Raw genomic sequence first — 14161 nt, 5'->3', positions numbered from 1 at the left:
CCCTTTCTTCCCAGTGTGGCTCCAAAGCAGCTTAGATCGTTTTCCTCTCCTCCGTTTTATCCTCACAACATACCTGTGAGGCAGGTTAGGTTGAGAGTGTGTGACTAGCCCCATGTCACCCAGCAAGCTTTTGTGGCAGAGTGGGGATTTGAACCAGCTCCTGGTCTCCCAGCTCCTGGTCTGACACTCTAACTGCTGCCCTATGAACAGAGTCTGAGTCCAGCGGCACCTTAAAAGACCAGCAAAGTTTTGTTCATGGTGTAAGCTTTCATGTGCAAGCACACTTCCTATACTATGGATAAAACTTGGTTGGTCTTAAAGGTGCCCCACTGGACTCAAACTTTGTTCTGCTGCTTCAGACCAACACGGCTGCCCCCCCCCTGCACTACCCTATAGTCATGCTCATGCTCATTAGGTGGGGCCCAGTGTTCCCTCTAAGCTGAGTTAGCGTGAGCCAGCTCACAGTTTTTTTAGCCCCCGGCTCACACATTTTTGTCTTGGCTCAGGAAGGAGGGCTCCAGAGCAAACTTATCTATGCAGCAGCCGGATCGCTCGCTCACCACTTTAATGCCGGTAGCTCACAAAGTAGAACTTTTTGCTCACAGGACTCCGTAGCTTCGAGGGAACATTGGTGGGAGCCCCAAGGCCTCTTCCGAATGGATTCTCCCCTTCCTTGTGCTTATTCAGGCTTAATTCTTTTTTTCCTTCCTTTTAGAGGAGTTTAATGACTGTCAGGCTCATACTTGGCCATGACCTGGATAGCCCAGGCTAGTACGATCTCTTCAGACCTCAGAAGCTAAGCCAAGTGTTTGGATGGGAGACCACCGAGGAATACCAGGGGTCGTGATGCAGAGGCAGGCAATGGCCAACCACCTCTGAACGTCTCTTGCCTTGAAAATCCCACCAGGGGTCACCATAAGTCAGCTGGGACTTGAGGGCACTTGCGATCACCGGTACTTGGCCATAAGGAGCTGTGCCAGACCACCAAGGGGGCCGAGGGAGCAGGGCTTGGTTCAGTAAAGAAGCAACTGGTTTCTATAATAGAATTTTTTTCTTTCTTAGTGAAATACATTTCTTTCCTCCCTGGGCAGAATCTCACCTTCCCGATCTGAACACGATCCCACAGGTGGGAAAGTGGGAAGAGCCAGAGGTTCCAGGTCAGCCTGGTGAGGAGGAGGGGAATGTCCCATCGGACTACAGCTCAGGTGAGGAGCCCAATAAGCCAAAGGCTAAGAAAACATTAGCTGTTGAACACAAATCTTGTTTGTGCTCTCTGTCAACACCACAGGTTGTCAGAATCTTAAACATTTTATTACCTTGTCCTCCCCCCCCCTCCAGGATTTCTTGCTGTTATCATAAAGGAAGAGGTGCCCTGGATCCAGGGACCTGAGGAAAATGCAAACCTTGCTGGTGCCCAGACAGGTGAGGGTGAAGAGAGTTCATCTAGTTTGGGGTTCACCATTGGGGCACCCTCTCGCTTCATATGGGCCTGTTTACAGACACACAGACGTACATCCAACCCTGTATAAACTGGCCCTCTGGAAAAAATGATCTTTCATCTTGCACAAGGACGTTCAGGAAGGTAGCCACAGCCGGAGCCTGACTTGCACAGTTTATGGCCTGGCTAGAAAAGTTGTGTCCCGTGGCCTCTGCCGACTGGCTTGGAGGGCCTGCTGTTGCCTCCTCCGGGCAACTGTCATGATGGCAACGAGTCCGGCACTCTCAGCCTGAGTCCTGCAGCAACTAGCAGTGAGCAATTGACCATGGGCCTAACTGGAAGTGACATTATCGTCATGTACTTACCAGTACCATTAGTGCCATGTGTGTCTTTCTGTGCAAGCAGATCCTCATAGTGTCCTCCCCGCTTTGCCTGTACCTCCACTCTGTTCACATGGTCCTCTTTGTTTAGCATGATTGGACACCCATATGGATGGCACTTTTATGTGGATCTGTGTCTTTGACCCATGCTTGCATTGCACAAAGGCCATCACAAGAAGAAGAGTTGGTTTTTACACTCCACTTTTCTCTACCCTAAGGAGTCTCAAGGCAGCAAACCATCACTTTTCCCTTCCTTTCCCCACAACAGGCAGCTTGTGAGGTAGGTGGGGCTGAGAGAGTTGTGAGAGAACCGTGACTGGCCCAAGGTCATCCAGCGGGCTTCATGTGGAGGAGGAGTGGGGAATCAAACCCGGTTCTGCAGATTAGAATCTGCCGCTCTTAACCACCACATCATGCTGGCTCCCCAAGGAGGTGTGATATGCCAGCATTCTTATGCTTCGGCTTCGGTGAGGGAAGGGGGTGGGTGGCTCTTTTGCACAACTGTTTTTTTAATATTTGCACATACAAGTCCATATTCAAAGAAAAGGGAAATCAGCAATTGGCAGTATATGATTCCATTGAAACACACCGGCTGGTGTTCTTATTCTTAACACCACTTTGTGGCCATATGTTAATACAGCCTTGTAGTAAGGAATTTTTTGGTGGGTGGTCATTTAAGATCCTCAGGGAGCAGAGACTAATTACAGTAAAATAATTTAATCACCCTAATTGAATTACCTTAGTTTAATGAGAGTAATTAAATGGAGGTGGAAGGGGAAAGGCAACTCTGCAACGCTTACTTTTTATTGGAATCTGAGAATGTAGAGAACCAGATAAATAGCTTATCATTATAATGATATTCAGTTGCATATTAAAAAACCAAAAGGCTTTAAAAGGGAGACTGATGGAGGATAGGTCTACCAGTGGGTACTGGTCATGATGATTAAAGGGAGCTTCTGTATTTAGAGGCAGTCAAACTCTTAATCCCAGAGCCAGGAGGCAACATCATAGAATCACAGAGTTGGAAGGGACCTCCAGGGTCATCTAGCTCAACCCTCTGCACAATGCAGGAAATTCACAAAAGCCTCCTCCCCACATCCCCAGTGACCCCTGTTCCATGCCCAGTATATGGTAAAAAACCTCCAGGATCCCTGGCCAAAGTGGCCTGGAGAAAAAATTTGCTTCCTAGCCCCAAAGTGGCAATCAGTATTTCCCTGAGCGTGTAAGAAAGGGCCACGAGAACTAAGCACTGAGGCAACCCTTCCTGCTCTCCCTCTCATGATCTGCCTACGTTCACAGAATCAGCATTGCTGTCAGATGGCCATCTAGCTTCTGCTTAAAAACCTCCAATGAAGGAGAGCCCACCACCTCCTGAGGAAGCCTGTTACATATTATTATATCTACTTATTTTTCCCCTACGTCTTGTCATCTTCCCTGCCCCTTTTTCTTCCAAAGCACAAGTAACACCCTTGGAGAAATAAACAGGTGTATTAGGGCACCTTAAAGACTACTAAGATTTTATCCCAGGACAAAATTTTCATGGACTAGAGCCCATTTCTTCAGGCCAATACTTAAATACTAGGTTATGGAGAAAAAATGAAACAGGCAGTAGGGCCACAAAATGCAGGAAGCCAGCTGTTTCCTGGAGAGTGTCTGGCACATCACCCTACTCCATGCAGTAAGTAAGTGTTGTGAATTTTCATTCTCCATCCCTTTGGCATAACATTGTTGCTTGTATTTACGGTTTCGACTCATATCTGTGCAAGTCTCTTCCTGGGGTTGATGGTTTCTCACCCTGTACAACCGAATGCAGTTCCTACCATGGTTTGATTGCCGCAGACTTAACGAGGGGACCCCTATCTTGAATGTAAGAGAAGTAAATGTGACATTTAAAACCATTCATCAGTGGCCTCCCTCCCCAATCACTACTGGCAAACACTGCCTTGTAGCTTCCTTCAGCAATCACCTGAAGGCAGCCGCTTGCCTCATAGTTACCCTTAGGAAAAATTGCTCTGATTACTCCCAAAATTCAGGCAGTAATGGAGCCTGCCATGGCAGAAAACCAATCCATATTTGCTAGAGATGAAGGCCCTGCTGGTTCCCTTCAGAATACGTAGAGCAGGTGAAGAGTGTGAAGAGAAGTCCAAACCGAGATGACCATAACACCCATTCCTTTGGGGCCAGACAGTCCCTTATGTCATAATACTTTGTTTATTTGAACAGGCAACAAACACGCAGAAGAGGTGGAGAATCTTCTGCAAGCAAGCACTAATCTAGAGGCTACAAATAAGATGTCATCAGAAATTGACCAGCAAAGCATCTTTCGACATCCGGAGAAATCAGACATCTCTGAGAATGTAAGCAGAACAAGTAGCCAGTGGGGAAACAGCCCGGGAATGAGAGAGGAGGCAGCATTATTTTATGGGGAAGATGACTTCACCAAAACTGGCATCCAAAAGAGAATTCCAGTGTCTGGAAAAATGCATCAAAAAGGAGAGAAACGTTATAAATACTTGGACTGTAAGAAGAGATTGAATTGGAGATATTGCCCGGATACACACAGTAGAAGCCAAGTAGGAGACAGATCCTATATGTGCTCATTCTGTGGTAAGAGCTTCAGGTGGAACAGTAACTTGACTATCCATGAAAGGATCCACACGGGGGAGAAACCGTATATGTGCTCAATCTGTGGTAAAAGCTTCAATAAAAGGTCATACCATGCAGTACATGAACGAATGCATACAGAGAAAAAAACATACACTTGCTTAGTCTGTCATAAAATATTTGTTCACAAAGTAAGTCTTATTAGACACGAACAAGTCCACACAGGAGAGACGCCATATAAATGCTCAGCCTGTGGGAAAGGTTTCAGTCAGAGATGCAACCTGTTGTCCCATGAAAGAATTCACACAGAAGAAAGACCTTATGTATGTCTGTTCTGTGGGAAAAGGTTCAAACGGAAATCAAACCTCAACAGTCACAAATTAAGCCACACAGGAATAAAAACAAATACGTGTTCTGTCTGTGGTAAAAGCTTCAGTCACAAATCGAACCTTGTTAGCCATGAAAGGACCCATACAGGAGAGAAACCATATAAATGTCCTGTCTGTGGTAAAAGTTTCACAGATAGAGCGCATCTTATTAAACATGAGAAAGTTCATACTGGAGAGAAACCATACATGTGCTCCATCTGTGGGAACAGTTTCAGTCACCGTTCAAACCTCATTAGCCACGAAAGGATCCACACAGGAGAAAAACCATACCCATGTTCAGTCTGTGGTAAAAGTTTCACTGACAGAGCATATCTTCTTAAACATGAGAAAACGCATACAGGGGAGAGGCCATACAAGTGCTCCGTTTGCGGGAAAAGCTTCAGCCGTAAAGATTATCTTATTAGACATATGAGAATCCATACAGGAGAAAAACCATTTGCATGCTCAATCTGTGGAAAAGGTTTTATGTGGAAGAGTTATCTGGCTATCCATGAAAGAATCCATACAGGAGAGAAACCATATTCATGCTCAATCTGTGGGAAAAGCTTCAGTGAAAAATCATACCGTATTGTGCATGAACAGTTGCACACGGAAGAAAAGACACACACATGCCTGGTTTGTAATAAAAGCTTTGTTCATAAAGTCAGCCTAATGAGACATGAACAGACCCATTCAGGAGAGACACCACACCGATGCCCTGTCTGTGGGAAAGGTTTCAGTCAGCGATGTAGTCTTATTTCACATGAAAAAATCCACACTGACGAGAGACCTTTTGCATGCTCATTTTGTGGTAAAACCTTCAAACGACGATCAAATCTCACCAGTCATGAAAGAATCCATACAGGAGAGACTCCCTTTACATGCTCGGTCTGTGCCAGAAGATTCAACTGTAAAGCCCACCTCCTTGGACACATGAGAACCCACACAGGAGAGAAACCATATCCATGTTCGGTTTGTGGGAAAAGCTTTGGTAATAAATCACAGGTGGTTATACATGAGAGAATCCATACAGGAGAGGAACCATATACTTGCCCAGTCTGTGGGAAAAGATTCAAACACAGAACGAGTTGTATAGAACACCAGAAAATCCATACAGAAGAAAAACCATATACATGCTTAGTCTGCGGTAGAAACTTCAGTCGTAAAGAACACCTGATTATCCATGGGAGGATCCACACAGGGGAGAAACCATATTCATGCACCATCTGTAAGAAAACCTTCAAGCAGAAATCAAGCCTGACTTCCCATGAGAGGAGCCACACAGGAGAGAAACCACACATTTGCTTGGTCTGTGGTAAAAGTTTCACCTGTAAAGCATACCTGAGGAGACATGAGAAAGGCCACACAAGATAGAAGATCCATGCTGGAAAAAAAATCCCATTTGCATGCTTGGCCTCTGGTTAAAAATAAATAAAACTGAGTGAAAAATTATGCCTAACAGGGAAATCCATTCTAGAAACAAACATTTTCTGTTAAAAGCTTATGAAATATCTCATTATTATGAAAAACGAGAATATAAATAAGTAAAATATTAGTCCTATCTAGGTTCATGGAACACTCAGCCACAGGGCCCAACCAGAACAGATGGAGATTTGTGATTAGACTCTGTGTGTCTTTAAATTTATACAAATAGCTGCTGGGATGTGTGCATGTGCATCTCATATTGGGCTGAGTTTGCCATAAAGGGGGAGGGGGTATCCTTTCCACCTGATTTCATTCTCCCTTATGTAACATCACACTCCCTCCGAGTGCTGTTTGCCTGACAGGGAAAACATACTATCACAGCTACTATTGCAGTGGTTCTCAACCTTCCTAATGAGATTTGTGATTAGACTGTGTGTGTCTTTATACAAATAGCTGCTGGGATGTGTGCATGTGCCATTAAGGGGGAGGGGGTATCCTTTCCACCTGATTTCATTCTCCCTTATGTAACACTCCCTCCGAGTGCTGCTCACAGATCTTGTCTGGATGCAGTTTTTCATTACTCCAGAGAGAAATGGCCAATCCCCATATTCTGATAAAAGCTTTTTCAGAGCAGATCTTATTTAGTCACATCAAAGGAGGGGAAGGGGGGAATCACAGGGCAAACAACTGAAGAAACTTTATCAGCAAACCAGAACTCTATGTCAGTGAGATAAATTGAGAACAGTGTTCCCTCTAAGCTGTGGAGTTTTGTGAGCAAAAAATTCTACTTTGTGAGCTACTGGCATTAAAGTTGTGAGCGAGCGATTTGGCTGCTGCATCAATTGGTTTGCTCTGGAGCCCTCCTTCCTGAGCTAAGACAAAAATGTGTGAGCCGGAGGCTAAAAAACTGTGAGCTAGCTCACACTAACTCAGCTTAGAGGGAACACTGATTGAGAACAGTTATTATTTAGTAATATGTCCTGTTTGTGTGGCCCTTCAGGGCAACTGGTTGGCTACTGTATGAAACACAGACCAGTGGTCTGATCCAGCAGGCTCTACTAATGTTCTTTTCCCTCAGCACTATTATAATGAAATGTGTCTGTATTTCTTTGCCTGACTAGCTTCACTCCAGTTCATTTAAGTGGCCAAATGTTAATTGACCCTCCCCATATAATTTCTCATCCAAGAGTTGTATTAATACTATGTTCCTTATGGTGTTTTTTTTAAATTATATGGCATTCCTCTACGTGGTATATGAAAGGAACAGCTGTTAGGTGTACTTAGTTTGTCGCTATCTGGGAATATTTTAAGTATCTTATTAAATAGAACATTTGCAAAACATGTTCTGTGGTCCAGAGACTCTGAGATGTTGGTCCTGACTTTCTCCCCTCTGTAACAGCTGCCTCAGCAGCTCTTCCTACTGATAGCTAAATGAAACGTCCGTGCTGAGGAGCAGTGTACCCCCCCAAGTAACGGATGCAACATGAGATATTCTGCCTTCACAACTTGCTTTTTGTAGCAGGCTGGGTTGCCTTCCTAGACAAAAGATTGACAAACAAGCTACAGAGGCTATGCCGAAAACCAAAAACCTTGGTACTTTCCTCACAAACAGAGGTGGGTAACAATAAGGAAAAGGAAGAAACGTTTGAGTCAGACCCTGTCACAGACTTGCACCTCTCCAGGCACACAGTCTGGGTTCAAAGAACAGATAACAAAACACTTTTACCAAAAGCTCTGAAGGAATTCTAAATAACTCCTTCAAAGTACCAGGGTAGTCTGCCACCAGGTCACATTATTAGTTCCCAACAGGACTGGAGCAAAGTAACCCAAATCTCCAGGCTGGCTCTGGAACTCAATTCAAAGATCAGTTCTGCAGTCTCCACCACAGACTGAACTAAGACAAAAAATGTTTGTTGGTAGTAGAAGCACCTTACGGTCTAAGGCAATAGATTTAGCCTTTGAGGTTCAAGAAGTCAAAACCAAGACAGAATAAAAAATATAATTTCTTTATTTAAGTAAATTGTGCAAAGTTAGGTAAAACACAGGACTTCAGGCAGTGAAGGAAAAATAACAAACTCTAAGCTTTTCCAGCATAGCTAATACTTACAAGCAGTTTGCGAAGGTTACCCGTTTTCAGGTTCAAGAGAACATAAGTCCACAGAAACAGAAATAGTCCAAATGCACAGCCCATCTGGGTAGTATCCAAAAGCATCAAGCCATAGTGGGGTTGCATTGAGCATTGACCAAGCCAGGCCAAAATACCCAAGCAGGCCTAATGGTTACCGACCACTAGGTTACTTTATAGGAAAAAAGGGCTCTGAACAATCTAGGCCTTTGACCATTCAGAGTCCTGCAAAGTGATGTCAGCTTTGCTCGTAACCAGGGTGACCATACTAGCCCATAATACTTATTTGTGAGTTTGAGAGAAACGAAACCTAAAAACTATAAGGGTCCATTACTCCCCTCCACACAGGTGCTAACCATTCTGGAATGCACTAATTGGCTAATTGCTCACAGGCCGGCACTGCAAAGTACAGGCAGGTGTGAACTCAAGGACATTAGCTCTTCTCCTTATCTCGGTCTCTAGGGAAAATCTTATGCACCTCTTAGCTTCCCATAAGCACACTCTGTGAGGCAATTTACGGCCTCACCAGGCTTTAGAAGCCTGAACCAAACTTTTGTCAAGCAACCTTTTACAAGCAAGCAAAAAATGGTGTCTGACTTTCGTTACAGGCCCAGGGCCTCGTTGCAGGGGGGCCTGGAGAAGTTAATATGACATTGTGAGCAGCTAGGGTTGCCCCGATTTTGGGGGCTCCTTCCTTCCACCAAACAGCTTTAAATGCCTTGGGGAAGAAGCGGGGGTTGCCAGTTCCCAACATGATGATGTCACTTCTGTGTGACATCATTACGTTGGGGACAGCCCCTCCCTCCCCAGTAATGCCCCCCAAAGTCCCCCGCCAGGGACTTGGAAGGACCTGGCAACCCTATGAGCAGCTGCCTATTCACCTGGCTCTAAACACTTCTAGTGCCTGTTTATTAGCTGACCGGGAGATGTGTCATCTATCGTAAAGCTGAGTGGGAAAATTCAGGAGGGGGCATTTTTCTTTCTCCCAGGCTGTATGGAAGAATTTTAGGGGTGTGGAGAATTCAAGTTGCACACAGTGTCACACGATTGCTTTTTAGGAGAGGGAAAATCAGAGTTCTCATAGCCTCCCTTAAGGAGCCACAACTTGTGAGGCATGCCAGTTAAATGGAGAAATCCTATTGTTAATATGCTTGCTAATATAAATTGTTTGCATCTGGGGCAGGGGGGAGGGGTGCCCATGGAGGCCAAGGCCACAACCTCTTCACAGGACTATGACTCCAAATTCACAAGAGCACCTAACCACTGGCACTCCCTCGGCCCCCTCCCTTCACAAGGGGTGAAAGTAGCCCCATATCTCCTTGCTGTGATGAGACCAGAGGGATGATGGGGAGGGGACTAATTTCCATTACCCTTTGCACCAGTGACCTCTGGGCCTTGTGGCATCACTAAAGGAGGCCGACCAAAATTTATTACAAACTTGAGTTCCTGAGTGGTCTGTGCCCATCCCTAGTGGATACCACTGAAACAAACATTTATTTGTACATTTCTATGAACAAGACTAGGTGCTGTACAATTGTTAATACACCCCTATTTCTCTAAATCAACATTCCATTTTCTAATGTAACTTACAGAAGGAGCTGATAGAACAGATAGAACGATGCTTTCTCTCTCTGAGATCTGATATGCGCTTTTCCATCTGTGCATTGCCTGCATATTTGCACAAAAATTCACTGCTCATGCTCAGAAAAGGGACCCAAGATGTCACTTCAAAGATTTGTCTCAGGTTATTGTGAGTGTCCAGAATTAATTTTAAGAGCCATGTAGAATCTTCTTACAAATCCAGTATCGATTGCTTGTACACCAAGTGGACCTGACCTCTTGGACGTTGAGGTAGGCACAGAGCCCTTTTCCCTGAATGGGATACCTGCAAAATCACAAAATTAGATTTTCGTTAAGTTACAAACTGAAACAGACAATTGGCCTTTTTGAAAATTGGCCTCCCTTTTTTTGCTCAAGTATAACACCAGTGTCCCCCATTGTTCAAAGCTTGTAAAGAAAGTATATTATTTGGACAGAAACACTCTCAGACAGTCACAATAGGTAAAACAGCCACACTGCCAGTACTACCTAGTCAAAGACCATATCTTCCAGTTTGGTTTTTTAAAAAAAATTTAAATACACAGAAAACTAACATGGCCTGGGTTACGCTGGCAACAAGAACTCCACTGCTCCAAGATTACCAGCCTCCAGGTAGGGCCTGGAATCCTCCTGGAATTACAATTGATCTCAGAGATCAGTTCCTCTGGAGGCAAACCCTTGGAGGGTGGAGTCTTACGGCATCACATCCCTGCCAAACTCCCTCCACAAACTTTGCCCCTAGACTCCAGGGACTTCCCACAAATCTCCAGGGATCTCTCAAGAGGGAGCTGCAACCCTTGGCCATACATCCATTTAGGAATGATTTACCAAATAAATACGCCACAGAAAAGGTTCCATATCTAGTTTTACATAAAATCGACTCCCTTAAAAAGGGGGGGGGAGGCATTCCTCCGAGTATCCTCTGACTTGGTGCCGAAAAGAAACTAGACAACACTTACCAGTTGTTGAAGACTGTGCCATTCAGTCTTTTCCATGGCTGCTGCACTCCCTCCCGCTGGAGACCCAGCCAAAATTCTGCCGGGGGTTTGTTTTTCATTATGAACTCCTGTGTTAAAAAACAATATATATATATATTTTATAAACTATTTGGAAAATGTTGCAGCAGTCTGTATTTTAGAACTAGTCATGCCTTCCGTAATCTGGCCCCTTATCACTTCTATTTAAATTTCTCTGTCCACTGAACAGAAAAATAAATCACCTCCCCTGTTCCATGATATAGTACAAATAACCAGTAAAATACATTGTCATAGCTGTCAACTCTGGGTTGGGAAATACCTGGGGGGGTGGGGAGGTGGAGGGTGAGGTTTGAGGAGGGGAGTGTAGCCAGCAGGGTATAATACCAGAGAGTCCACACTCCAAAGCAGCCATTTTATCCAGTGGAACTAGGAAATGGCAGCTGAAAGCAACATAGGTCAGTTGTATAAAATACTACAGAATGGTAGATGTAATTAAGAAGGTGACCAGTTCGACTTTTGGAAGAGAGAACTCCGTGTTATACTTTGGTGCCTAAACCTTCTAATTTAATATTTGGAACATTTTTGGTAAGTGTATTGTATGTCTGCATTGTTGTAGCTGTTTTCTTAGCGATTCTTTGATGTATACTACTACCCACCTGCAGGGTAGCAACCCTAAATTCATGAGAGATTATAAATTGGATGTTGTAAACAATTTTTTTAAGTCAGATCAGTTGGAGAACAATGTAGAAATTAAGGAGAAAATGGAACACGTGGCTGAGCAGCCTTTATTGTATCACATCCTCCCACTTTATTAAGGGAGGGCGATACTTTTTGGCTGAAGTCAGGAGATTGAAGCAGAATAGAGAAACTGGAGGTGTTCTGCAGAAGTCAGAGCCTTGGGCGTTACAAATGAAAATCATTAATCAGTAGTGCCTCGAACCATATTCTGTAGCCAAGGGGGACCATTAGGCCAAGAGTCCCAGGTCCTGCTCACCTTGTGGGCCAACACAGTCATGCAGTCTGTTTACACATGAATGTAGTGCCTAAGTAATGTGAGGAAGGCCCACTGGAACTCATCGTCTGGGGGCAGTTAGGATGGATCCAGTCAGGGACTTCCAATCAGCTAGGGTTGATCTACTGATGTGAGATGGGCGTTAATTGGGGATTCACCAACCTTTATGGAAAAGAAGAGGCCACCGCCTTCGCAGCCAAGGGGCATTCTAAGCCACATAAACAGCCATGAACATGGTAGCCCCTCAAGGCTATGAACTGTCATGACCAAAGAACTCTACTGTTGACTGGAGAAGCCTCTGGATACCTGTTAAGTTACAAGCCACAATGGCTTTTCCTAAGACTCCATCAGCAACTATTTCCTCTCTTTTCTCAGTTAGACAGACAGAAAGATCAGAAGACCACATCTCTGGGGTTCTGAGTGTGATGTATTCAAAGCTGCCTTGAATGCATGATCTGTATGTAAACATCTTATGTGAAACATCTCATAGAAATGTTATGTTGAGCTTCATCCTGGGCTAGGATCCAAAACCATCCAATGGTATTGCTAGCCCAGGAAACACCTAGCCAATAACTTCGCAGCAAGCTCCCTGAGCGGGAACGTACGTGATTGGTCCTTATGCGTACAACCTCATTGGTTGGTAATTGTACAGCTATATTAGCCGGGAATGTTTAAAAGCAGGACAGCTGCAATGTAAAAGCTGTTCTGGCTATCAGATGTTGATCCATGTTGGAGTTGTGTTCGAGTTGAAGAATAAAGTTGTGTTCTTGCTGAATCACTCTCCGACTGCTTTGTTAAGCGAGCGACTTAACACTGAGCATGACACTGTCACTCCTGTACCTCACCGAGTCACTTAGCAGCAGCGAGCAACTACACCCTCACAACAACTGTTCAACATTTTGAGTGGTTCTCTCACCATTTCCTGTGTGTTTTCAATTGCCACCAGTGAACCACCGCAGGAAGAACAGTGGCTTTGACTGGAGCTCCAGTTTCCTTCCTCATTGGAGAAGAAGTAGGCCACGCTGCTGTCATTAACCCAGTCCTGGGAGCATGACGAGATATCTGATGGGCCCAGATCAGCTTGAGATCGCCGTAACATTACTTTGGAAAAGAAAGAACATATTTTTAAAGGGAAGATTACCCACTGCTAACATCTGCCATTTTCAAGACTCGTTGAGATAAAAGGCAGAGGGAGAAGAGAGCCGAGTATAAAATATTATGAATTAGAAAAAGAGATTGGATTTATACCCCACCCTTCACTACCCAGAGGAGTCTCAGAGTGGCTTACAATCTCCTTTCCCTTCCCCTCCCCACAACAGACACCCTGTGAGGTAGGTGGGGCTGAGAGAGCTCTGAGAGAACTGCTCGTGAGAAGACAACTCTGAGAGAACTTGTAACTGACCCAAGGTCACACCAGCAGCTGCATGTGGAGGAGTGGGGAATCAAATTTGGTTCTCCCAATTAGTTAGATGCTTGCCATTAAAATGCAATTTATGGCCTCATCTGGTTCCCCAGTAGCTGCTGAGTGAGCAAATGGTGGTAATTCCACACTCAAAACAAAAACAAACAAACCAAAAACCTTAGATAATCTCTGCAATACCATGGTCAGCCCACAGTATTCCAATATTTTGCAGAGTTTTTCCCTACCATGATTTTTAGGCCCAATTTTTGGTGATGTATTTATTTTCCTTAAGATGCAACTGCAGCACTAGGCAGACTCATGTGGACAGGCAAAGTATTATCGAGGCATTCCCAAGGTTACTGTTCCTTTAAAACCCTTCTCCTCCAGCCCCATCGCTTACTTCCTGTTCTCCTCTAGCCTACAGTTTCTTTGACACCCACTGAATAAATGGTTAATTATCATCAGCTGCTGTGATGGAGTTCTTACTAAGTCAGTGTGGTGCAATGGTTAAGAGTGTTGGACTAGGATCTGAGAGACCCAGATTCGAGACTCTACTCTGCCATGGCAGCATGCTAGGTGATCTCGGGGCCAGTCACATGCATTTGACCAAATCTTCCTTTTCAGGGTTGCTGTGAGGATACAATGGAGGAGAGGTCCAGATAGGAGGCAGACGGAATGGTGGAAGCAGCAGCATCACAACAAGCAGGAAACTGAGAACTTACCGCCCAGGACGATGACAGAAATGATCAGCCCTATAATGATTACTCCACTGATTGTTCCGCTGATGATAACACACCTTTTACTGAACATCAGCCCATCTCCAGCAGCTAA

At 44.6% G+C, this 14161-nt stretch overlaps 1 protein-coding gene and 1 long non-coding RNA gene across 2 annotated transcripts; one reads left to right on the top strand and one right to left on the bottom strand.

The window, feature by feature from the left end:
- The first annotated feature begins 4044 nt into the window (after positions 1-4044).
- On the top strand, positions 4045-6164 carry LOC107109874 (zinc finger protein 260-like). Its single transcript, XM_015410586.1, has one exon. The coding sequence runs from the start codon at positions 4110-4112 to the stop codon at positions 6162-6164; it is 2055 nt and encodes a 684-aa protein (XP_015266072.1). The 5' UTR covers positions 4045-4109.
- Positions 6165-9155: 2991 nt separating this feature from the next.
- LOC107109875 lies at positions 9156-13019 on the bottom strand. The gene is made up of 3 exons (XR_001482493.1): positions 12845-13019; positions 10899-11005; positions 9156-10225 (listed from the first exon to the last, which is right to left on the bottom strand). It is a non-coding gene; the product is annotated as an uncharacterized LOC107109875 (long non-coding RNA).
- Between the last annotated feature and the right edge of the window lie 1142 nt (positions 13020-14161).

The sequence above is a fragment of the Gekko japonicus genome, unplaced genomic scaffold (genome assembly GCF_001447785.1).
Source record: "Gekko japonicus isolate JY-2015 unplaced genomic scaffold, Gekko_japonicus_V1.1 scaffold3744, whole genome shotgun sequence".
In the NCBI taxonomy this organism is placed as follows: domain Eukaryota; kingdom Metazoa; phylum Chordata; class Lepidosauria; order Squamata; family Gekkonidae; genus Gekko; species Gekko japonicus.
Note: the sequence above shows the minus strand (reverse complement) of the source record. Positions and strands in the feature narration are given on the sequence as shown.